Source organism: Hyphopichia burtonii (genome assembly GCF_001661395.1).
Source record: "Hyphopichia burtonii NRRL Y-1933 unplaced genomic scaffold HYPBUscaffold_4, whole genome shotgun sequence".
Taxonomy (NCBI): Eukaryota; Fungi; Ascomycota; class Pichiomycetes; order Serinales; family Debaryomycetaceae; genus Hyphopichia; species Hyphopichia burtonii.
In genome coordinates, this window is record NW_017963731.1 from 1,302,670 (window position 1) to 1,326,966 (window position 24,297).

The following is a 24,297-nucleotide window of genomic DNA, read 5'->3' on the forward strand; positions in this document are numbered from 1 at the left end:
ATGTACGGGTCTAAAAAAAACACGAGATTAAATAAAATGTATAGAATCGATTGGAATCAACCAAGAAGACTCATTTAAGAAGAAATGAAGAACCCCCCAGAAAGTGAAGAATAAAAAGGGGGTTAAATATGAAGAGAAGGAGAAGCTGTCGATACCATTGGTGAGTAGGATGAAAATGATATTAATAGCTGAGAACCAAGAAGCGAAATAAAGCCAATTAGAATGATTTATTTTATGACAAAATCTAATGTAAGAAAACAGTAAAAGACACCACATGAGTAAACCAGCCGAGGCACAAGTACTTAGAAGGAAATTGAATATTGAGATCAAGGAATCTGATTGTAGTAAAATGGTTGAAAGACCAATAAAGGAGGTTAAAAGGATTGAGATGTAGGGAACACCATTGACGGTCTTGAGGATATGGGAAGAATGGGGGATATTTGAAGATTCCACTAGGGCAATTAAAGATCTTGAGCCAAAGTAAATATTTGAATTAGCAGCGGAAAGAATTGTGGTGAAGATAATAAAATTGAAGAGAGATAGTAAGGAAGAAGTTTGATAATAAGAATTTTTCAAAGCAATTAAAAATGGAGAAGAAAGAGAAGATAAATCCGGATCATTATACGGTACAAGTAGAGTTAGGATGAATAAAGAAATAAGGTAAAACACGATAATTCTGAATAAGATGAGTTTAATAATTTTATTAAAATTTTGTGGGGAAGGATTTTGCAACTCACCCGAAGTTAAAGCAATTGATTCAATTGATTGGAAAGTGAAACTAGTTGCAATTAAGCCTGAAAGTAGGTTAGATAAGGATAGTGGGCCCAAGAAGGAGGTTGGCCAATTAGCGAACCAATTGGAGAAGCCAATTGGTTCCCAGTGTGGATTTAGACCAAATAAAGCCAAAGTAGTAATGAATAACCAGGAGAATAGGAAAAGTAATTTGAAAAGGGAGAAAAACACTTCAAATAAACCAAAATAATTTACTGGTAATAAATTTATTAAGGTTAATAAGAACCAAATGGTAATAATTGAAGTATAGTAAGGAACTGACAAGTACGAATTTAGTAAAGAATATAAAATGGATAATTCTAAAGAAAGAGTAAAACACCAACTTAGCCAATAAATTAAATTATTGGCTAACCCAATTGATCTACTTAGTAAATAAGATTGAAATTGACAGAGAGAACCATTATCTGGTTTTAAACAAGATAATTCTTTTGTTATTAATAAGATAATTAAAGAAATAAAAGAAATATAAGTAAAAGATAAAATACTAACCAAGGGACCTTTTATGAGAATTGAAGAAATCAGAAAGAATAAACCAGTGCCAATGGTAGAACCAATTGAAATTAGTGAAATGACATTAGGTGAAAGTAATCTTTTAGTAGAACACGGATTCAAGGGAGTATACTCATCCATCACTATTCAGTCAGTGGACAACTCCTCCTCATTCATTCACTAATCAATTCACTAATCAATTCACTCAGTAAATAATTCATTCGCTCAATAATCAATTCACCCAATTCACCCAATTCACTCAGTAAATAATTCACTCAAGAATCAATTCACTCAAGAATCAATTCACTCACTCAATGAATTCACTCACTCAATGAATTCACTCACTCAATGAATTCACTCACTCAATGAATTCACTCACTCAATGAATTCACTCACTCAATGAATTCACTCACTCAATGAATTCACTCACTCAATGAATTCACTCACTCAATGAATTCACTCACTCAATGAATTCACTCACTCAATGAATTCACTCACTCGTTGAATTTACTTACTTACTTACTTACTTAATTACTTACTTACTTACTCCTCACTTACTTACTTACTTCCTCAGTAACTTCTCACTTACTTAGTTAACTTACTCACTCACTTACTCTCACTCGATTACTCACTTACTTCCTCACTCACTCGCTGACTCAGGATTTCCCGTTTTACTTAACCGCGTTACTGTTACTCAACTAGTATTTCATTACTCATTACTCGCTTACTCTCACTCGCTTACTCTCACTCAGTGCTTACTGCTCATACTAGTTACTCAACACTCAATTAGTACAACTCAACTAGTACAACACAATTAATTCAACCAGTAACTCAATTACAATCAGTACATAGTACATACTCATTCAATACAATCAGTACATACTCAATTAGTACAATCAGTACATACTCAGTACAGTAATCCATTTATCAGTAATTAATTAATGGTTGATCAGATGACACACAATAGATCAGGGGTATCAATTTATTGATATCTCCACATACGGGCAAAAAATGCACAAGATATCGCTGAAGACCGCTCCGTTCGTCCATCCCTCGCAACGGTCCAGCACCAACCTCATCACATCAACATCCATCACCATCAACATCCGTCACCATCACCCTATTCTATATATACTTGTATTTATACATCCATCAAATAAACATCGCTATCCATCTATATATATCTACCACCGTAGTTTGGGTAAACACTTGTGAGTTCCTCGTACAAGGAACCCGTCCCTTTCTTATCCAAAGATGGAATTCTGTTCCCGATAGTGCGGGATACGGCTACGGGGGGTGTCGCCCCGGGTGCGCTCTTTTTATCGCGTCCAATCACCGTTGGCACCGTGGTCTGTTCTATCGGGACACCCTCTGCTACCGGGAGACCACGTCCCCAAACAGCTGGCTGGACGGGTGGGAACCCCCACCCCTGCTGTCGGGACATCACGCTCGCTCTTTTCTTTTTATCGCAGAAACCTCTATTAAACAAACCTTTACTAAAATTAAAATTAATCTTTTTTTCTTCTCTCCTTCATATATAACTTGAATTTATTCCTTATCATTTTTCACTTTTTCATTTAGTTTTCTTTATATATATCTTTTTCATATACAAAAGTTTGTTTTTTTTTTTATTATTTCCTTTTATATATCGTTGCTAAAAGTAACACACTTGCATAATGGTTTCAATTACTGAAAATACTGCTATTTTATCTAAGTATCTTGATTTACCTCAAAGAGGTAAGGTTCTTGCTGAATACGTTTGGATTGACTCGGAAGGGTCTACTAGATCTAAATGTAAAACCTTGAGTAAAGTTCCAAGTAGTATTGATGAATTACCAGAATGGAACTTTGATGGTTCTTCCACTGGTCAAGCTCCCGGTCATGATTCTGATGTCTACTTAAGACCGGTTGCTTTTTATCCTGATCCTTTTAGAAAAGGTGATAATATCATTGTCTTAACCGAATGTTGGAATAATGATGGTACTCCAAATAAATACAACCACAGACATGAGTGTGCCAAATTAATGAAGGCCCATCAAGATGAAGAAGTTTGGTTTGGTTTGGAACAAGAATATACTTTGTTTGATGAATTCGACTATCCTTATGCTTGGCCAAAAGGTGGGTTCCCTGCTCCTCAAGGTCCTTACTACTGTGGGGTTGGTACCGGTAAAGTTTATGCTAGAGACGTTATAGAAGCTCATTATCGTGCTTGTCTTTATTCTGGTGTTTGTATCAGTGGTATTAACGCCGAAGTTATGCCTTCTCAATGGGAATTTCAAGTTGGTCCTTGTAATGGTATTAATATGGGTGATGAATTATGGATGGCTCGTTATTTATTACAAAGAGTTGCTGAAGAATTTGGGGTTAAGATTTCTTTCCATCCAAAACCATTAAAAGGTGATTGGAATGGTGCTGGTTGTCATACCAATGTTTCTACTAAATCAATGAGAGTCCCAGGTGGTATGAAATCAATTGAAGATGCTTTAAGTAAATTGGCTAAAAGACATAAAGAACATATGTTATTATATGGTTCTGATAATGATCAAAGATTAACTGGTAAACATGAAACCGCGGCTATGGAAGCTTTCAGTAGTGGGGTTGCTAACCGTGGGGCTAGTGTTCGTATTCCAAGATCAGTTGCTAAAGAAGGTTATGGTTATTTTGAAGATCGTAGACCTGCTTCTAATATCGATCCTTACTTGGTTACTGGTATCATGGTTGAAACCATTTGTGGTTCTATTCCAGATGCTGACATGTCAAAAGAATACGCTAGAGAATCTTCTGATTAATTTATTTATTGTATAAAAACTTTCAATTCTTTAATTTAATTTACGTTGTTTGGTTATTTCATTTTTGTAGTCGGAGTCAAAAAAAAAAAAAAACCCTCGATTTATTAATTTAATTTAGTGTACGGAGGTTCCTTTTGCAGCCAATCCGCACGCTTATTTTAGTAATGAACATGTGATGCTTATACATGTGATCTTATAACCATATCTTAAAAACATAACATATCATATAAACATTATAAACATACTTCTTATAAAGATAATACATCTAATCTTAAACATTAGACCTGAGTCTTGTGCTGAGGGACATTTTCATTGGTGTAACATCCGTACACCGGCTCTTGTTGCAAAATAGTATCACAAATAATACCTTCATAGTAGGAGTAGTTAGTTTACCTCTTGAATATAACCGTAGAGGTAACATTTTTAAACCATCACGAGAGATGATTCACCGCAACATAGAATGGAGAGTGGCGTTGATAGAGCATCCTAGTCACTACGTTGTCTTCACTACTTAATGGTAGAAGTTCTCTTATTCTATAGTCTTGATACGCTAATAAATATACTAGTTATGCGTTTATCAAAATTGATCAAGGTAACACCCGATTCATACAACCTATTAATTAAAGGTGCCTTCGAAGTTGTTAAATAGTCTTTGCTAAAAAACTTTAAAGTTTTTTCTTCATTTTAGGTTCTTGCTAAGGGTTAATCAGAGTATATCCTGAGGGTACTACAGTTGTTATTTAAAACTGAAATTGATTATATTACCGAAAATTCAAATATCCCTGTCGATCCGCAAGAGGCACCAATAGCTGGCTCCATTAAGTTTGAGAAACCTTCTCATTTGGTATAAGCCCCTTTCTAAGCTACCAAAGTGATGTAAAACGACCCGACTAATCTTATTAATCAGTTGGTTGCAAGCTTCATCTATAACTCATGAAAAGTTGAATTGCTAAAACTCTCGCAGAATAAAGCCTGTATCTGATTATATCCAAGTCCGTCTACTTATTAGAACCCTTATCTGCTAACAGAACATGCCTGTTCATGCTCCAAATCCTCAAATCTATTTTTATAGTCACGCACTAATACACCCTTCATTTGAAGGGTCGGAAATGTAATTAACGAAACCATGCCATATTTATCCCCCATGAATCTTTAGCCAATAGAAGCTGTTTTGACATAAACTTTATAATTAACCGGTTTCCTGCCGATAAGGGGAGTGAAAAGGATAAATATCCCTAATTTCCCTTGTTATTTATATAACGAAGTAACTTGTTATCAACTTATGATTTTATCAATTTTAACTTCATTATCTGTCTTAATGACAGTAACTGCCTTCATCAGCAATGAACAACTTTTACCCACTTTGATTTCAAACTATAGAGATAGCGGTCTCAACCAAGACCAATTAACTTATATCTTCCTTCAAAATCAAGTCTTAGACAATGAAAGCGACGATACTACATCGTTATTACTTGATAACGGAGTTGTTCTTCCCCTTACTCAACCTGCAAACGATTCGCATATAGCAAGCATCTCTAATTGGTTTAATGATCATTCTGCTGTATTCGACAGTAATTTGCCCTATTATAACTCAACTGTGGCCTATGACAATGGGGAAGAGGTGAATCCTGAAGTTATTTCTCGATTAAGAGAAAATTTAGGCTTCGGTACTAGTTCACTCCTGCTGACTCCAACTGCAACAAACCTAATATTGTTTTGGAACGCTGACAAATACTAGTTTGTATCAATGGTAAACCTATATATTATTCGCTTAATATATTTTACTTCTATTGGGGTAGATGCTTTGTAAATATCGATTCACCATTAGTAGATATTAGCCCGTATCTGGCTTATATATCGGTATGGCTATGTCTCTTCACTAGCTGCAAAATGTTGAAATTTACTCAACGTGTTTACAAAGCATTGGATTCCACAGACCAATATCTCAGCATGTAGCATTGCTCAACGTTATGTAATTAAGACTGAGTCAACATTTCATAACAAAATGAAAAATAAAACAAGTAAATTATATCACCTGATTTATCTTGTAGATTGAAAACAAGACACCCGGCGAGTGGATGAAGGTAACCCATTTTTAATTCTAGTATTACATTCACGAATTATTGGAAAGTTGACAGGCTTAAACCTTTTTTTAAAGAAAATCAAGCGGGATTGATAGTTTCACTCAACTCATGCACACAATATTAGCACAAAACTTTGAAATTACTTCCATGAGCACTACTGGAGTGAAGAAGCAACTAGGGTTTCTTTTAAGTAGTTAAATCAAAGTACTTTTAGGGGCCTCCACTAGATATTACTTTTCATGTTATGCTGCTTTAAAGCCAATCCAAAAGCTGGTTTTTTAAAAATTTGAAAGGAGTTTCCTGGGAATTCTGAGAAAGAATTTCCTAATTAGTTTGGCTGATACGAGGTATAATAGGTGGAGTAATAGAAGAGTGAAATTCCCTATAACTGAAAGGTGTTTCTCCATGGCTCTAACATCGTACGATGCTATACGGTCGTACAATAAGCCCGCATAACAACAAAGAGAATAATATAAATAATCATGAATTCCTCCTTAGTCTCTCTCCTTCTATATAATTAACTAATTAATCAACTAACTAATAAACAAAGTAATATTCCCTTTAGTACTTTATTCTTATTATACCTCTTCGCAGCCATCTACCCTCTGTGCAGGCCCGGACACCGATTCCTTTCAAAACACACTCTCATAAAGAATAATATAAATATACCTGAGATCCTCCCAGAAGATTCTCCTAGAATAAAAAAAAAGGTAACGAGAAGTTTGAAAATTTTTAATAACTATGCTCAACCCCAAGTCAGTAGTGATAATCGCATTAGTGTTAGTTAACTACGTATACGCTCTTGGATCAAATCAATTGTATAATTGTCTGAAATATAACACAGAATATGCTAACAATGCTGTGGTAGTAAAAACGCCAGCATCAAATAGCTTAGGGTTATTTATTAACGGGTCGATTAGTATAAATGAACTATTACATACACGGTATGACAATCATTCTGCATTGTTAAACGATGAGGCTTTTTACAAGCCATTATTGAGTTATCTATATCCTAATAGCTGGCAAAAAGTTTTAGGTAGTAACTGTGTGATCGAAGGGGTCATGGTCCCTAGGTTAGCCAAAAATGCCAATAGAAATGATTCGATCAGCTATGCAGAATCAGTGTATGGGAATTACCATTCATATCTAATATCTATCGGTGAGAGATTGTTAAAGATAAATGTAAATGATCTTTATTCTATGCTTGAGTGGATCTACAATAAACATAATAGGTTCTCTGAAGAATTGACTTATGCAGCTAACTTAGGGCAAGTTGCTTCTACAATTCAAGGTTTTATTAAGTCGCCAGCAGCTAAAGAGTGTCAATGGGGTTTTTACTATGTGTCAAAGCACGGAGAGATTCTAGACCCCACTCCGGGAACGACGAGTCAAGGCGATTCCGTGGAATGGTATGTTAGTATACAACCACATAGTCATAAAGGGCAATGTGATACTAAAGCTCATGAGATAACAGGTAAATCAGTTAAGGAAGTATGGGATACTTGGGTACTGAAGAAAATGGCAGCAGGATGTACTATGTTATCTAATGGTGGTAATTGGTGGGCTGATATCAAGATCATTCATCATCGAATAGCGCAGTGTACAAGTTGGGAAGACATAAACTGTAGTAGTTAAAACGACGATAAGCGAGAAGGGCTTATTAGACAGTTTATGCCTAGTACTATACCTCGATAACGTTTTTTTTTTTTTGACATATAAGAATATATATTTAATAACTATTTACTAATATATACCTAGAGTGGGAAAGACTATGTTTAGTCAAGAAAACCCATGTTGAATTAAGTGATGTGATAGAAGTGGTTGGGGCTGGTTGAGTTGAGCTCCCAGAGGAACTACTTAGTTTAATTTATAGATTGAGTGCCGAAATATAATAAGATACCAATTTTTTCGCAGCCTTTCTGCGTAACGCAGGAAGTCTTTCTGACTCCTGCTTCTGCGATAGTCGAAAGTCCTGAATTTTTAAAAGGATCAGGTGGTATCTATTAATAGTTCGGATTTGGTTGGTGTCCAGAGAAGCATTGGCTATAAAAAGAGACCAAGTTCTGTCAGGGACATTTTGTGTCGAAGGATACTGGCAGTAAGCCCAAATGAGATAAGTTGCACGGCACTCTAAATAGACATGGGTGAGAAACTCGTCTGGAATAAGATCCCGGGAAAATCTGGGATCTACCTGGCGACCGCAAAACAGACATTGGGGCTTGTTCACAAATGTCCATAGTTTAAGACCTAGGTTGAAGATATGGATGTGATCAGTGTTGACGTCGAGAGAGAAATAGAAGGTCTTGATATGTTTCCAAAACGTTTTCCATTTGTCTGCCGAGCAAGAAGCAAGAGCTGTGAGCTGTTTAGACCCAAGTTCCGCGTCTTTGTCTTTATATTTGGTGATTTGGTGCTTATAGCTGGTCTTTTGGAAAAAATCCGGTTTAATCGTAGGAAGATTTGCAAAAGCCGTATCTGGCAATGGTTGCGTCATGAGTGCGTTGTATTCTTCCCAACTGTATTCAGTTGGAGGTAGAAGGTTAAAGTTATCTTTGAGGTGTGGCTTGATGAGTGTTTCCCAGGCCTTGACATATTGTTGTTCTGCCTTAGTAAAGTCTGGGGAGGTGATAATGGGGTTTTGAAAATAAATGCGGTAGGTGACGTGGAAACCCAAGAGAAGAGCATACCATGGGACCGTTTTAATGGTCAGAGGAGTGCCGATTTTTTTTCGCAGTTCAATTGTGGCATATACACTTACTGGTATATCTGCTGTGAATGTTTCACAATATTATAAAATCGCCGTTCTAGTATAGTGGTTAGTACACTTCGTTGTGGCCGAAGAAACCCAGGTTCGATTCCTGGGAACGGCATGTTTTTTTCCATAAGCTTTTACTAAACTTATGAATTTTCTTTCAGTTTTTTTTTTTACAATTCGAAACAACAGCATTGGAAATGGACTGACAGTCCTCAATTGCACTTTCAAAGCTAGCCAATGTCGTGAAATGAAATGGTGGAATTCACCGAACTTATATGTGGTCGTGTATTGGAGCACAATTTGTGGAAGAAAATTGCATTGAGGGAAAAAGATAATTTCAATCAAGTTATCAAGATATACTTTGCAGTTACCTGGTCAATATAACCAATCTTCAATCGATTGAGATAGCTGCTGATAGAAATCTGCTTAATGATTATGGATTATGTATGTAAACTTTGAAAATTTTCTTTAAAATGGATAATTCAGAATCTTTTTTACTAACAAATTTAGACTCCTTTGGTAATTGATAATGGCTACTTATCAAATGTTACTGGTCTACTTCGAGATAAAGTAGTACCATGGGATGGTTTAGGAAGATCTGGTATCATAACAACCGAACAAGCTGAATTGATTCAAGTTTTAGAATCACAATCACTTGAAAATAGAAATCAAACGATTTTATCCCAATTAGATTTACATTCTAAAACATTATTAAATTCATTAAGTAAATTAGATGTTAATTCAAGAGATGATGTTTTGAAAAAAATTTTAGTTTTACTTAATGATTTATTAATTGGATTACCAAAGCAAGAGTTTATTAATTCATTATTAAATTTATCAAAAATTGATTCTTCATTACCTTATGATCCATTTTTAAAACATTTAGATCATACTGATACTTTAGTTCAAACTTTATGTTTATACAATTTAACAATCTTATTAACTAAAGTATCTAAAAATAATTCAAATGTTAAAATTGATAAAGAAATTTTAATTAAAATTTTTGATGTTTTATCATCATCAAAATTTATTGGTAATACTCAAGACATTAATTCACAATCCATCGGGATTCAATTATTACAAGAATTGGTTACTCAAAAATATTATAAATCAATTTATCAACAATACAATTTAGTATCAAATTTTAAATCAATTAATAATTTAATTTCGATTCTGGCTAAACAACCAAATTCATTCAACTTGCAATTAAGTTATAATACTTTATTAACTAATTGGATTTTATCCTTTAATCCAAATATTAATAAAATTTTGGTTCATAATTTCCCAGATTTAATAGGAAATTTACTCATTATTTCAAAAGATTCAATTAAATTAAAAATTGTTAGAATTGCAGTTTCAACTTTGAAAAATTTTACCGCAATTAGCGTTTCAAATTCTGAACAATTTAAAACTATAAAATTATTATTATTCCATGATGGTTTGTCAATTATAAAAACTTTAAAAGAAAGAAAATTTGCATCCAATGGTAGTGATGAAGAATTATCAAATGATTTAAATTATTTGGATGATATCTTGAATGAAATTGTTCATAATAAATTAACTTCTTTAGATGAATACTTAACTGAATTAGAAAATCCAGATTTAATAAGTTGGTCATCTCCAACCCATAAATCAAATGAATTTTGGTTACAAAATTCTGATAAATTTAAAGAAAATAACTATAAAATCGTTAAAAAAATGCTCGAAATCTTATCTGCTTCAAATTCAACCTCAGTTGCAAAAGTGATCCTTTTAAATGACTTACAATTTTTAATTAAAAATTTGGGTCAAGATTTAGTTACCTTCATCAATACCGAAAAATCAAGTGATTATAAATTATACATCATGGGTCTTTTGGATAATAATAACGGTGATAATGAATTAAAATATGAAGCTTTGAAAACTATCCAATTATTAGTTGGTCATAATTATTAGATCATAATTATCGATCATTAGATTGACACATCTCTCCGTTTCTTTGACTTTGTTTTTTTTTCTTCTATTATCTCCAGATTCAATTAAACTTGATCCCGCCCTCTTAGATATCTTTTTTAAATCCTTTCATTATAATTTAGTTCTACAATTTAGTCAAAAGTACAGACATCTATAGCCTTGTATGAACCTCCGTACATCTGCACTCTCGCTTATTATCTTCCGAGATATATGGCTTTTTCTTTGAGGAATTGGTTAATGCCCATAATAAACCCCGGAAGTTGAGTCATCTCTAGATAAAGGTTATTGTGATACATGATATGAGCTCCCTCACTATTGTAGTTAGAAGATCCTTACTCCGACGTTACATTAGCTGCAACTTTGCATGGAAGTCGTTTCCCTTCTTAATTTACTAACAAATTAAACAAAAAAAAAAAAAAGAAAAGAAAAGGTTTTAAAGCAGCCGTTTCCTTCTCCTTCTTCTTTATCAAACTTTAGTCTTTCATAACGTATAATTGCATTCTCCTGGTGCTTCGAGATAAAAAAAAATGATGGGATCAGTGATTGAAATGGCTCCGGTGCAACAATCTAGCACGAGATCTGGCCGGGAGTCATTTGATCGTATAGATATGGATGCAAGAATTGAAGAAGGCCAATTGTATCAGCAACAACGTACACGGAATAAGAATGACGAAAGCGAAACCAGGACTCGTAATTTGAATAGAGGGGTGGAAGATACTGAGGGATTGGATTATCCTGATGGTGGTTTCAAAGCTTACCTCGTCTTATTTGGGTGTTTTTGCGGCCTTACTGTATGCTTAGGCTTTATAAACAGTATTGGTGCTGTTTCGGGTTATTTGTCAATCCACCAGTTGTCAAACTTGCCAGCTTCCACTATATCGTGGATTTTTTCAATTTATTTATGTTTGGCATATGGAACAGGTATATTTATTGGATCTCTCTTCGATAAAAAAGGTGCTTTCAAAATTTTGGCATGCTCTACAGCTTTGATATTCTTGGGGCTAATGGCAACTGCAAATTGTGTTGAAGTTTGGCAATTCATCTTAAGTTTCATTTCCTTGGGGGTTGGTAATGGTATTGGTTTACCCCCTTTAGTAGCAGTAATTAATCAATGGTTTTTTAAGAAAAGAGGTCAAGCAATTGGGATTGCAACCTGTGGAGGATCAGCTGGGGCTATTTTATTTACTCTTACATTAAGACACTTGTATTTTGAATTCGGTTTCGTTTGGGCCATGAGAACAGTTGCTTTCATGTGTCTTACTCTCATGAGTATTGCAACTGGTCTCGCTAAGGAAAGAATTACTCGTGATCCTAAATCTAAACCAAAAAGACACCAGCAACAAATCGATGATGAGATTGCTTTTGAAAAAAGTTTTTGGAATAGAGTTCTTCAAGCCTTAGATCCTCATAGATTGAATAATTTAGATCTTAAATTTTGTTTCTTAGTAACTGGTGCATTCATGGGAGAGTTGAGTTTGATTTTGACTCTTACCTATTTCCCTTCGTATGCCATTGCTCGTGGATTTAGTGAATCCGATTCCTATTTACTTCTTACCGTATGGAATGCAACTGGTATACTTGGAAGATGGTTACCTGGTTATGTTTCTGATAAATTGGGAAGATTCAATGTTAATATCATTATGATTCTTGGTCTCAATATCTGCCTTTTTGTTATTTGGCTCCCATTTGGTGGCAAAGGCTTGAATGTTTTATACGCTTTTGCTGCATTGGGTGGGTTTTATTCTGCTAGTGTTCTTTCAATGGTTCCAACTTGTCTAGCACAAATAACATTAGCCAGCGAATTAGGTAAGAAATATTCAATCGTTAATGCCTTTATGAGTGTTGGTAATTTGGTAGTTATTCCAATAGGTGCCAGTATTATTAGCAAAGGTTCAATCCATGATTATAATATGTTTGTGGTTTTAGTGGCTTGTCTTGCTCTCGGTGCTTTCATCTTTTGGACCTTAAGTAGATTTATGATTGTGGGTACCAAATTTAACATAAAAGTTTGAATAGTTGGTTGTCTGGTTGCAAAATTACCTTGAAATCTGGTATTTACTACTTATTTATTTCTAAATGTGCTTCGGTACACTAATTTATGTTTCTTATATAAGATATTTATAATACATGTATACATTAACCTCGTACTTAGATACTTTTCATTTGTATCCATATAAATAACTTCAAGCATCAGCACGACTAGTGGATTCTCTCAATGGATGTTGTTGGGCATCATTGACAACCACAGGTGCTTGATTAGCATCATTTGAATTACGTTGATTCTGAGCAGCTCTTCCTTGTCTTCTTTTTTCCATTGCTAGATCAAATTTCAATTCTTTTCTATCATATAAATGCCCCCACATAAAATAACCAATTGGGATATAACCTAACAAGGTGGCCTTTATAAAAATTTCATGCCATTGAGGCTCAACAAATCCAAGACTAAGAAATATAATTACTAACTCACCAGTAAATGCAAGAGGGAATGTTAAGAAAAAGTTATGATACTGGGCCCAAAAAAGCCAATGGGGAGATCTTCGAGTTTTGACCTTGAATCCGTAGTAACTGAAACTGATCAAATATGTAATACACCACGAGAATATTATCAAAGAGTAAGATGTATGTTTGGCTATCTTTGGATGTGGAAATATGACCCCATAACAGATCCAGATCATTTTCACTGAATTGAAAAATGGCCAAAAGTCCTTCTTTGAGATGCTGGTATCAATCATCGACTTGTAAATAGCAAAACCAACAAATGGTAGTATCGCCACCACATGAAAGAAATCCGCTATGCCTCCTGGAAGAAACCTTCTACCAACTAATGGTAATAGTATAAGAAACCTTCCTAAACAACAAAACCATAGCGTAGTTGCACACACATTATAAAAAAATATGAACCTTAAGTTCGTAGGTAACGGGTATAAGTGGCCACCTCTAGGCATAATTCTGTTCTTTTGAGCTAAGTTAGAAGAAGAAGATGTAGATGAGTTTTCAATTAACATTAGTTGTTATTTTTCTCATTAGCGTGTTCACTGAGTAGCGAAAAATCATTAACAAAAAAAAAATTTCAATCTCGTGCTGAAATATTTGTCATTGCAAAAGTCTGGATAACTCTACAAACTACACTAAAGATGAAGTTGGGCTTCTTTTGGATCACCATATTGTTGAGTGTTTTCTTGAAAGTGTCCGTTGCTGCTAATTGGAGTCCTCAAGATTATGAAATTTTCAGTTTAAATGACAAGATTAAACAAGATATTGGTCAGGATGTTACATTCTACTCCTGGTTGGGATTATTACAAGGCCCTAAGTCCACATTGCAAGAAATTACCAAAGCCTATAGAAAGAAATCACGTCAGTTGCATCCGGATAAGTTCGCGGGGAATAAGAAATTGAAGAAGACTGTTGAAGAAAGATTCCAAAGATTGTCTTTGGTTGGTAACATCTTGAGAGACCAATCATTACGCAGACGTTACGATTACTTCCTTGATAAAGGATTTCCTAAATGGAAAGGCACTGGTTACTTCTACTCTAAGTTCCGTCCTGGTTTGATTTTAACTATTGGTGTTGTTTTTATTTTAGTCGGAACTCTTCATTATATCTCATTGAAGATCAATAGAAAACAAGACTATAAACGTATTGCTACTTTGAAAGATCAAATAAAGACTCAGGCTTGGGGTTCACAGTTCCCTCCATCGGACGGATCAGACAGGAAAGTAATGAATGAAGCAACAGGCAAGCAATTTCTCATCTCTGCTCAAGGAGTTGTTAACTTGATCGAAACGGATGAAAATAATCAACAGTTCTTGATTCCAATTGATGAGTCTGAAATTAACGTGAACCCTGGCTTCAAAGAATCTTTGTTTTTCAAGCTTCCTTGTAATTTATGGAATCTTACTTTAGGTAAACTTACTGGTAAAGTAATTGATACAACTGTTGTTTTCGACAAGCCTGAGACTACAATTTCAGCAGAACAAACAGAAACCTTGAAGAAATCCAAGAAGAAAGCACATAAAGGCGATAAAAAGGAGCTTCCAAATGGTAAAGTTCTTTACGGAAGACCTTCAAATAAAGCAAGAAATAGGAAACAAAAATAAAATCTAAAACTGCTATCTTTAAATATGTAATTAAATATATAAGCTAGAGAATTTATACGGTGTAGTTTTAAATTTAAAAATTAATGTAGCCTCTCACAAAGTTACTGTGGTGACTTGAAGTATTTAACTTTTATATGCTATTGGAGATTGGTTTATACTTAACATTAAGCATTAACAAGCTTAAAGGAAATCTATGTGATTTGCTTTTCCTGTTTTTTTATCTTTTTCTTACTGTTCCATAGTGAAATCTCTTGTTGAAAGAAGGTTATGAAGAAAGGCTAATTGTTATGTTTAGGAACTCTTCGTAATTCGTTACTATCGTTTTTCTGATCGTGGTCGTTAACGTCGTCATTATCTTCGTCTTCATTTTCTTCATCCGAGGAGCTTGACCCTGATAAGTTTTCAAGAAAATCATTCTCATGATATCTTTCTGTACTATCAAATTCATCATCCAGGTTATCGTTATTTTCTAACTCTCTGTTTGGTGACATATTTTCAATTCTAACATCTGGAACTCTAGCTTCTTCCATTTGGTCGTCATCTTCCCCATCATGGAAATCATGTTGCCCGTCATTTATAAATGCATCATGATTATCTCTATCTCCTAAGATGATTGAGTGTTTATTATTGCCATTATTATGATCATAAGATTCCAAATCAAGATATCCAACTGTAGAAGAATCAAATCCAAAAGAATCATGGTCACGTTCGGGCTTATCATGGTGAGGATCCTCTTCATCCTCGTCATCTTGTTCAGCTCCCAAGACTACGTTGTAAACTTCTCTCGTTTTCAAAAGAATATCATTCACGAACCAGTCCCACTTTTCTGAAGAAATAGCATTGACAATTATAGGAGAGATTAAGTCTGGCTTATAAAGAGATGTGAATTTGACAACTTCTTCACTTATTAATATAAGATGACCCATATAACCGGGTCTTGGATCACATGAATCTTGATACGAGTCAGCTATCAAATCAGTTAAATTGCATTGAGAATTGTTGAATAAATCAACAATAAGGAAAGAATTGTAAGAATTTAGTTTACCATTGAATATTTGCTGTATTAAATCAAAGACAACATTGTGGAAAAAGTTATGCCAAGGGTATTGGGTGAACTTTGAAATGATACTCGATAAAATTTTCAGATCGACAAGCTTGGTCTTAAAATAATCACCTACGCAAGGATTTGACCTAATGCTTTTATCCCTTTCATCGCATACAAATGGGTTCTCAGGTGAAATACTAGGTTCATCGTCATCTGAAGCCTCTTCGTCTTCTAAAGCTTCGAGCATATACTTATGGTCATTTTCGTCAATTCCCAATTTTATGTCATCAGCTTTTTCATTACTGGTTTCATTTTGTATATTATCTAATGAAATGTCATCAAGTCCACTAGTAACATCCTGAATGGGGCTATCTGTGGCATCTTGATCCGCAGATATTAAAGGTTCTTCCAAGGCTGCTTTCAATCTTTCATTCTGTTGTAATCTCACACGATCTCTGATTGATATCACGCTCTTTATTCTTCTTGAATTCAACAAAATCATATTAGAACAATGTAAAAGTTCTGCAATTAGCTCCGAAAATTTGAACTTTGTGAATCCTAAAATATTTGAGTTTCTGTCAACTCTAGAGGGCACTGAAGGCTTGAGCTCCATTAATTCTGAAAATTTATCCAAATTCTCTGAGAACAATTTCAACATATCTCCTAAATATATTGGGTCTCTAGGACCAGGTGGGTTCTGGTCAAAATCTTTAAGCCATTGATACATAACATAAGAATTGATTTCTCCACCACCATTACCATCATTATTGAGCATTGAACTGTAGGAACCGCAATTTAGATCATAATCAGAGTTGTTTTTTCTTATTAATTCAATTATTATTCCAACACAATTATTGATACCGTGTTTATTTGTTTGAAAGGTTGAACCATAAGATGATACTTTGTATAGCATAATATCATTAATCATAGTATTAATGATTTCTGGAGATACTAGTTCTCTTGTTAATTGGTTTGGACCAATATTTGTTTCTAAAACAACCGCCAAGGCTGTATTAGAGGAAATAGTGACCAAAGCTTTTATAAAATCGGTAGCAGCAGTTTGTTTGAAAAAAAGTTCATGGTTTGGGATATTAGCAGAGGATTCGACAAATTGTGAAGGGTGGGGTTTTAGAATATCTATAAGTTTTGGTATTAATTTTTGCAGATGTAATGTTTCAAGGATTCCAGTTGGTGATTCTTGTTTATCAGTTTGTATTATTCTTAAGAAAAAGTCCATTAACATCGGAATTTCAATTTTATTCAAAAAGGTATCAACCAAACCTTTCTGGCGCCGAATGTAATTTAAAAATTCTATACTATTTGTATCCATCAATTGATCTAATATGTGGACTAAATAAGACACTGACGGTGAGCTTTCTTTTAAATTTTCCAACAGTAAAATCAGCCATAATTTTTCAATAATGATTGGAGTTTCTAGAATTCGATTCAGAATAACCCATAAATCAATTGATAAAATATCTGATGAGGCTTGGATAATACGTCTTTGTTTATCTTCACTCGATTCATCCTCACCATCTTTTTGAGATTTAGAATCAGTATCAGCATCATCTTTATCTTCAGCTTGACCAATTTCAACGTCATCGTCTAAGTTATTTTGAACATTATTTTCATCATTTCCTAAAAGCTTATTCAATTCTTGCTCTTCTTTTAAAGTCAATTTATGAAAGAAATCAACACTGTCAACTAAATTATCCAAAAATCCACTTAATATATGAGGCTGAAGAAGAATTTCTATGAGTTTTGCTCCACGGGCATCTTTGCTATTATTAGTATTACTAAAATCGGTATTTGAGGAAGTTAAAGAAGCAGTATCCGAGTTAAAAGAATTATTTGAGTCAGTTTGTTGCAGAAATTGGAAATTTGGATAATTATTACTATAATTTCCTTTGATATTATGAAGTTCACTTATCAATTCCTGCAGAAGAACAGCATCTATTAAAAGATCATCCACCGAAATAGAAGATAGATCTTGAACAGAATCTAAATACTTTTGGAGCTGACTATTACTATTGAGAGAATTGGAAAACGGCCAAAACGACATGATTTCTTCCTGTTTATTTTCACCGTAAGCAGTCTATTAATTGGTCAAATAAGTCTCTATTATAGATTAAGGTCAAATCCGAAATCTTTGTTTTTTCTTTTTTCAAAACAATTCAGCAAATATTGATTACCAAAGACTGAAACCACTATTTATCTATTGAATCACTTAAAGAGGTTGATCTAATTACTCGACACTTACCGTCCAGTTTTGATTATTTTTATGGGTGCTCCGCTTGTCTTCAGGATATCTCGCAAACACTGAATCGGTAAGTAACAAATTATTTGAGTAACAACACTGAAAACTCAATGTGTCTGTACTTGGAGTTAGAGAGGCTGATCACGTTTGATTTGATTCAATCAGGGTCTATTGAAGTATGAACCAATTCAAGATAATTAATGGATTTACTCACTCACTGGAAAAAAAGGTAGTGACACCTACAAACGTTCACGAGCCTTCTATTTTTTTTTTTCCTTTGTTTCGGTGACTTAATTTTATCACTGGCATTTGGCGATACTTCTTTTAATATCGTTTGAGTGATATGGCATATAAAGCTGGTTAGTGGAAAGATGATTACAGTTGTGTTCTATTGAGGTTGTAGGTTTAGAATTCGAGTGGGTGTAGAATAACTATATATTTTACCAAGACCTTAGAGGAGTTATACTTGCTTTAATGCATTTACTCTTCAGGTAAGGACTCGACTTCCTTAATCATCTCATCACACATACTAGCATAGGAGTTGATCATTTTATTACCGACGTCTCGAACTGTATTGGCACAGCTAGAGGCATTATGACGAAGCCATTCTTCGATTGTCATGTTTTCTTCTTCTTCGGGCATGGCAGCAATAAAATCAGTGATTTCTCCTTCAATATCATTGTAGAGTCCATACTTTGATGTTGGCAAACTTTCGAGATATTTGACGGTATCAGACATGGTCAGTAATTCATCTTCAAACAGCTCAAGTGTGAATCGCTTTGGCTTTATGTTCTTAGGTGGTTGTAAGGATTCTTTCCTCTTTTCGGGAGTACTCGATTCGACTCCGAAGAGAGTCTGGTGGTCAAATGACAAACTTCTGCTTTTAACAGTAGAATCACTTGCCAATGCATGTATTTTTTGTCTTTCTCCTTTCTCATTTGGTTTCAAATATCCATCGTTCGATCCGTCAATATGTCTATTGAAACCATTTTGCAATTTATCCGATGGTTCGATGTCCACCTTATCTTCATCTTTTTTACCTTGAGTCATTTCTCGTGATTTATGTATTCCCTGTTCTTTGCTCTTTATGTATTTAGCTTCACTTGTATCTTCTTTTGCAGTATTTTCTTTTGTATCATCTTCTCTTGCTATAGCTTTTGAAATCGCTTGTGAATTATCTCTCGAAGTAACATCTTTTGGCGTATTTTTCTCTGTAGTATCTTTTTCTTTGGTATTTCCTTCTGGTATTGTTTCTTTTGTACTCTTTGATTTCAAAGTATTTTCTTTTGTTGTTAAATCATTTGGTGTCTTATTATCGAAACTCTCCCTAGTAATCTCCTCTGCATCGCTCTCTTCAACAATCTCGTCTCTATGCATATTTTCATCATCATCGTCATTCTTAGAAGGCTGGAGTTGATTTTTTTTCACAACAGTGACCAATTCTGGTTGGTCTAATTGATCAGTTTCTTTGCTTGTTGATATCTGTGGGTTGGAAAACTCTGTTTTGAACTCATTCATGTCATTAACGTATTCCTTATACACTGATGGCGAGATTGATCTAGAAAGTGAAATTGAACTCCTGGAACTTACTGGAGAGCTTGAAGTATTATAATCATCTTCTTGTTTCTTCCGATTATCCTCTCGTCTGTTATATACTGGTTGATTATTTTCAGATACTTCTTCATCGCCCTTTATGCTATGTGTTAACCCTTGTTCTTCTATTTCGATATCCAGATCCTCCACAAGAGTAAGCGGTTCGAGAAAGTTTTCCTTAAAGGTCTCTTTTGTATCAGTGCTTGCTTCTTTGTGATCCCCTTCTAGAGTTTCAGGTGGCTTATATTTTTCAATATTCTCAATATCAGTAGACCCAGAAATATTAGACGGTAAATGATCGAGAATGGGGGATGAATCTCCATTGACAGCTTCATGGTAGATTGACTCCTCTTCCTTTTGTTCTGACTGAGATTCTTCCCAGTCTGTAACTTCTTTCCTAATATAATCGGACTCAATGATATGACGGTCTCTCAATTCCATATGATCGTTACCACTAGAATGTCTATTTTGGTTAAAATCTTTGATATTTTTATTCAATGGCTTGTCTTCTTCTTCTTCAATATTCAAATCACTGTCATTAAATAAGATGTCATTTGAGCCGAATTCTTTTTCTTGTGCTTTGGTAATGTCTTTTTTGTTTAAATCATTTTCATCTCTTTTTGGATGGTTGAGAGGGCTTGCACTCTTTTCTGAGACATTCTTGTGGTAAGCAAGACTTTCTTTCTTTTTAGTATCTTTATTAGACGCTCTTGGGGCTTTGTTTCTGACATCTTCAGAACTCAACCTTCTTTTTCTTTTTGGTTGAGGTTTGACTTGTTCAACTTCATTGTTAAAGACATCATCTCTGGCATCAGACGTATCCCCAAATAACCCATTTGAAAAAGAAGCATCCAATATATTCTGATTGGTTTGTGATTCGCCTTTTCGGATCTTCTCTTTACTATTTACCTTCTCTTTGGTCTTTCGAACATTATATTCGGCCCTTGGTTTCGAAGGAATGTTAGTATTGTCCTTTTTCAAATTGGTATTCGTCAGTGGCATTAGAACAACTTTTGGTCTATCATCCATTTCGTGAAAGTCAACGTGACCTTCATCATAGTCACCAATGTTTTGATTTGATGTATCAAAAAATTGAGGAGACGGTGATTGTGCAAATTTAGATAGCTTTAATTTTTTCTTCTTTTTCGATGGCTTCTCTAATGCTTCATTATTACCATTACCTTCATTAGAAATTGACTCGGTTCTTTTCTTCTTGCCTTTTGTCTTTTTGGGTTCATTTTCGATAGTTTTGGCCTTTGATGTACCATTTTTCTTCTTCGCTTGAGGAAATTTTGAGGAATTATTCTCTGCATTATTTGGGGGTTCCTTAAGGTTGGGTATTTCCGAATTATTGGGCATCTCTGATTCTTTAACGCCTTTTTTGGTTTGGGTATCACTTTCAGTCGATGCTTTTAACTTACTTGACAGAGATGACTTGGAATTTGATGTATCTGGGTTTACTTCAAGTAGTGTGTATCGGCTCCTAGTCCTTCGGGAAATAGATACGCTACTGTCTTTAGATTCTTTCGAAAGCTCTTCGCTAGTCCCTGTAATTTTTATATGGGTTGTAGACTCAAAATCCAGCTCCTCTGTAAAATCAGCCTTATAAGAATCGTCGTCACTTTGAGTTATATGAATATGCTCTTCATTAGAGAACGCTTCTTGGGGTATTGAGTAAGAGTCTGAGCTTATCAGGTCTAGGTCAAGATTTCTAGTGTCTATTTCATGTTGTTCAAATTGGACCTCTGGTTCCTCTTTTGTACTTTCATTCGGGCTATTGGTCTCATTTAGTTTAAAAGTATTCCTAGTTCTTCTTAGGTTTCTCGAATTCTGGGAAAGCTGATCATCATCGGGTAGACTATCAGACGTGGATTTGTTCATTATTTCATTGGTTATTGTCGGCTCGATCAAAGGTTCTTGAGAGGTATTATTCTCCGCCATGCCTTGGTCACTATCAATACCCTGAACATTTTCATCATCTGGCTCAATCCTTCCCAAACTTTTATTCTTTTTGGTCTTTTGATATCTATCCGTTTTTTTATTCGTTTTTCTTGATGTACTGCTTGGGGATGCTTCCTTAGAATTAAGGGTATCTGGTGATGACTTTATCTTTTCCGTGACTTTTTCATTGACTGATGTATCTTTCTTAAGCAGTATTTGGCTTTTCTTTTCTGTCTTTTTCTTTGACTTATTTGAATTAATGCCTGCATTATCATTCTCTTTATCATGGTATTTTTTTAAGAAATAGCAGTTGCCATTCAGATTAGAAATATGTTCTTGTATTGGATCATCTTGTTCATCCCAATGGTCTAGACAACAATCACAATACATACAAAAAACTCTATCATTTCCTGCCTCTATTGGAGAATAGTAAAATCCAGATTCAGAAAGGGATTTACTAGTTACTTTTGGCCTCGAAACTAAATTATCGAATTTCCAGTAATTTTTATAAGTCTTTCGTCTCATATCAATGGATTCTTTTGTCAAAGGCTCTCTTAATGATTTTCTTGTTTGAGAAGACCAAAACTCGTCTTGATTGTCGTCTGCAAGAAAATTGGCAAATGAAGAAACAATCACAGACAATGCACAATCTGGATTATTCAGAAGGTGATATCTTGATATGTTATCAACCTCATTTATGTTGTGTTCTTTTTTACCACAGCATACACATGTTACTTGATCCAAGTTTTTAAGTGATGGAGAAAAGAAGAAGCCGTTATCCACTAGATTCAAAATATCAGGCTTGTCGTTAGTCCAGTCTTTGACTTGAGTCGATCCCGAAACTTTCACACTTCTTGTAAATGTCTCAAACCTATTGGTTCTATATTGCATATTAATGGGGATTCTTGGTGGCATTTTTCAATTAACATAGTAGTATTAACTCAAATTACGCGTCAGTATGTAGTGCTGCTCTAATATCTCCTCCAGGATAAAACTTAGTACAGTTAGGAATTCATAAATGTTCCCCTTTAATATTCGTTTGTCAAACGAGAGTCTGTAATACCTGTTGCTGAATGAATGTTAAAAAAATAAAGAAATTAGTTTAAGTCATATATAAACAAGTTGTATTTGTCTCTGGTACTGATATTTTTTTTTTTTTTTTCGCTTCTCATCATATTCTCTAGTAGCGGAAAATAGACTTTTACAAATATTGAATTGTAAGATAAAACTACAGCTGAATTTTTATATGTATAAACAAATCTTTATTAATTTTACAGTAAATATTTCTAATTAAATGAGAGGGGAGTAAAAACAAGATCAATTAATGAACAACAGAGAACAGAGAACAGAGAAACAGAACATTAATAAACCATATTTTTAATGAAATCATCAATGATAATGAGCTTCTTAAGCAGAACAGTGACTTGGCCAGCAGAAGTTTGGTAAGACATTAGTACTAGTTTTCCATTCATTCAAAACGGAGGTATCAAATTGAGCATCAGCTTCAGTAGAATTACCTGAAGCGTGTTCTAAGCATCTTTTTTCAACTTTTATATTGTTTTGTTTCTTTGAAGTAGTACCAAAGTCTTTTGAGAAGGTGTATTCATAAGTGGTATCAAAGTATTTACTCCAGAGAGAATGTAATTCACTTGCATCTTGAGCAGTCCAATCAAACTTGATGGCAAAGTCATCTGGTAAACAGTAAAGATTGTTGTGTTTAGATGCTTTAACTAAAACAGTAGAAGACCATTTAGCAAAGTTGTCAATTTTACTGTTGGAACTACCATCCCATAAGAGTTGGTCAGAACCATCATCACCGACACCACCAACAGAAAGAGATTTCAATTCATCTTGGAATTTAGCAAAAAGTTTAGCAGCTTCAACAGTTTCGAAGTTAATAGTCACTTTAAATAAATCACCTTCAACCCAAGCAACATCAGAAACAGTGAATGAAGCTCTTGGAACAGATCCAGTAAATTTACTTAAAATGCTTTGACCAGCACCAGAAACACCGCTTCTAAGTTTTTCAAAGAAACCAACATCTCTCTTTAAAACAGATGCTCCAGCACCAGCACCGATATCAGCACTACTACCTAAAACATCGGCACCAACACCGCCAGCAATACCAGCGCTAGCTAAAGATCTCTTTTCTTCTTCCTCTCTCTTTAAGATGGAGCCACCGGCACCAATACCGGCACCAGCAGAGACAGCTCCTAAGAGATCAGCATCAGCTCCAATACCAGCAGCACCGTCGATTAAGTGTCTTCTTAAGATGGAGCCACCAAGACCAGCTCCAATATCGGCAGTGCTACCTAAGACATCGGCACCAACACCAGCAGCAATACCACCACTAGCTAAAGATCTCTTTAAGATAGAGCCACCAGCACCAATTCCGGCACCAGCAGAGACAGCTCCTAAGAGATCAGCATCAGCTCCAATACCAGCAGCACCGTCGATTAAGTGTCTTCTTAAGATGGAACCACCAAGACCAGCTCCAATGTC

General features: G+C 34.7%; 10 protein-coding genes and 1 non-coding gene across 11 annotated transcripts; 6 read left to right on the forward strand and 5 right to left on the reverse strand.

The window, feature by feature from the left end:
• Positions 1-27: 27 nt before the first annotated feature.
• LYP1 (Lyp1p) lies at positions 28-2,047 on the reverse strand (the record flags this gene model as incomplete). The annotated part of the gene is made up of 2 exons (XM_020219225.1): positions 28-1,424; positions 2,041-2,047. 2 exons carry the CDS (start codon positions 2,045-2,047, stop codon positions 28-30), a joined length of 1,404 nt encoding a protein of 467 aa, XP_020076463.1.
• An 853-nt stretch (positions 2,048-2,900) lies between these two features.
• On the forward strand, positions 2,901-4,070 carry GLN1 (glutamate--ammonia ligase; the record flags this gene model as incomplete). Its single annotated transcript, XM_020219743.1, has 1 exon — positions 2,901-4,070. Exon 1 carries the CDS (start codon positions 2,958-2,960, stop codon positions 4,068-4,070), a length of 1,113 nt encoding a protein of 370 aa, XP_020076464.1. The 5' UTR covers positions 2,901-2,957.
• Positions 4,071-5,352: 1,282 nt separating this feature from the next.
• HYPBUDRAFT_6667 (uncharacterized protein) lies at positions 5,353-5,808 on the forward strand (the record flags this gene model as incomplete). Its single annotated transcript, XM_020223598.1, has 1 exon — positions 5,353-5,808. One exon carries the CDS (start codon positions 5,353-5,355, stop codon positions 5,806-5,808), a length of 456 nt encoding a protein of 151 aa, XP_020076465.1.
• A 1,087-nt stretch (positions 5,809-6,895) lies between these two features.
• HYPBUDRAFT_149133 (uncharacterized protein) lies at positions 6,896-7,789 on the forward strand (the record flags this gene model as incomplete). Its single annotated transcript, XM_020220181.1, has 1 exon — positions 6,896-7,789. The coding sequence occupies one exon, from the start codon at positions 6,896-6,898 to the stop codon at positions 7,787-7,789; it is 894 nt and encodes a 297-aa protein (XP_020076466.1).
• A 389-nt stretch (positions 7,790-8,178) lies between these two features.
• Positions 8,179-12,874, forward strand: HYPBUDRAFT_109926 (uncharacterized protein; the record flags this gene model as incomplete). Its single annotated transcript, XM_020218734.1, has 2 exons — positions 8,179-8,219; positions 11,566-12,874. Coding segments are annotated over 2 exons (1,350 nt in total), but the record flags the coding sequence as incomplete, so codon positions are not given.
• On the forward strand, positions 8,953-9,024 carry HYPBUDRAFT_t105. The gene has a single exon. It is a non-coding gene; the product is annotated as a tRNA-His (tRNA).
• Positions 12,875-13,045: 171 nt separating the features above from the next.
• Positions 13,046-13,807, reverse strand: HYPBUDRAFT_108845 (uncharacterized protein; the record flags this gene model as incomplete). Its single annotated transcript, XM_020218662.1, has 1 exon — positions 13,046-13,807. The coding sequence occupies one exon, from the start codon at positions 13,805-13,807 to the stop codon at positions 13,046-13,048; it is 762 nt and encodes a 253-aa protein (XP_020076468.1).
• A 173-nt stretch (positions 13,808-13,980) lies between these two features.
• HYPBUDRAFT_153201 (uncharacterized protein) lies at positions 13,981-15,015 on the forward strand. The gene has a single exon (XM_020221418.1). The coding sequence runs from the start codon at positions 13,997-13,999 to the stop codon at positions 14,957-14,959; it is 963 nt and encodes a 320-aa protein (XP_020076469.1). The 5' UTR covers positions 13,981-13,996; the 3' UTR covers positions 14,960-15,015.
• A 10-nt stretch (positions 15,016-15,025) lies between these two features.
• On the reverse strand, positions 15,026-17,324 carry HYPBUDRAFT_153202 (uncharacterized protein). Its single transcript, XM_020221419.1, has one exon. It carries the CDS (start codon positions 17,239-17,241, stop codon positions 15,238-15,240), a length of 2,004 nt encoding a protein of 667 aa, XP_020076470.1. The 5' UTR covers positions 17,242-17,324; the 3' UTR covers positions 15,026-15,237.
• Positions 17,325-18,741: 1,417 nt separating this feature from the next.
• Positions 18,742-22,710, reverse strand: HYPBUDRAFT_149138 (uncharacterized protein; the record flags this gene model as incomplete). Its single annotated transcript, XM_020220182.1, has 1 exon — positions 18,742-22,710. The coding sequence occupies one exon, from the start codon at positions 22,708-22,710 to the stop codon at positions 18,742-18,744; it is 3,969 nt and encodes a 1,322-aa protein (XP_020076471.1).
• A 492-nt stretch (positions 22,711-23,202) lies between these two features.
• Positions 23,203-24,297, reverse strand: HYPBUDRAFT_11976 (uncharacterized protein; the record flags this gene model as incomplete). The annotated part of the gene is made up of 1 exon (XM_020219227.1): positions 23,203-24,297. A coding segment is annotated over one exon (1,095 nt), but the record flags the coding sequence as incomplete, so codon positions are not given.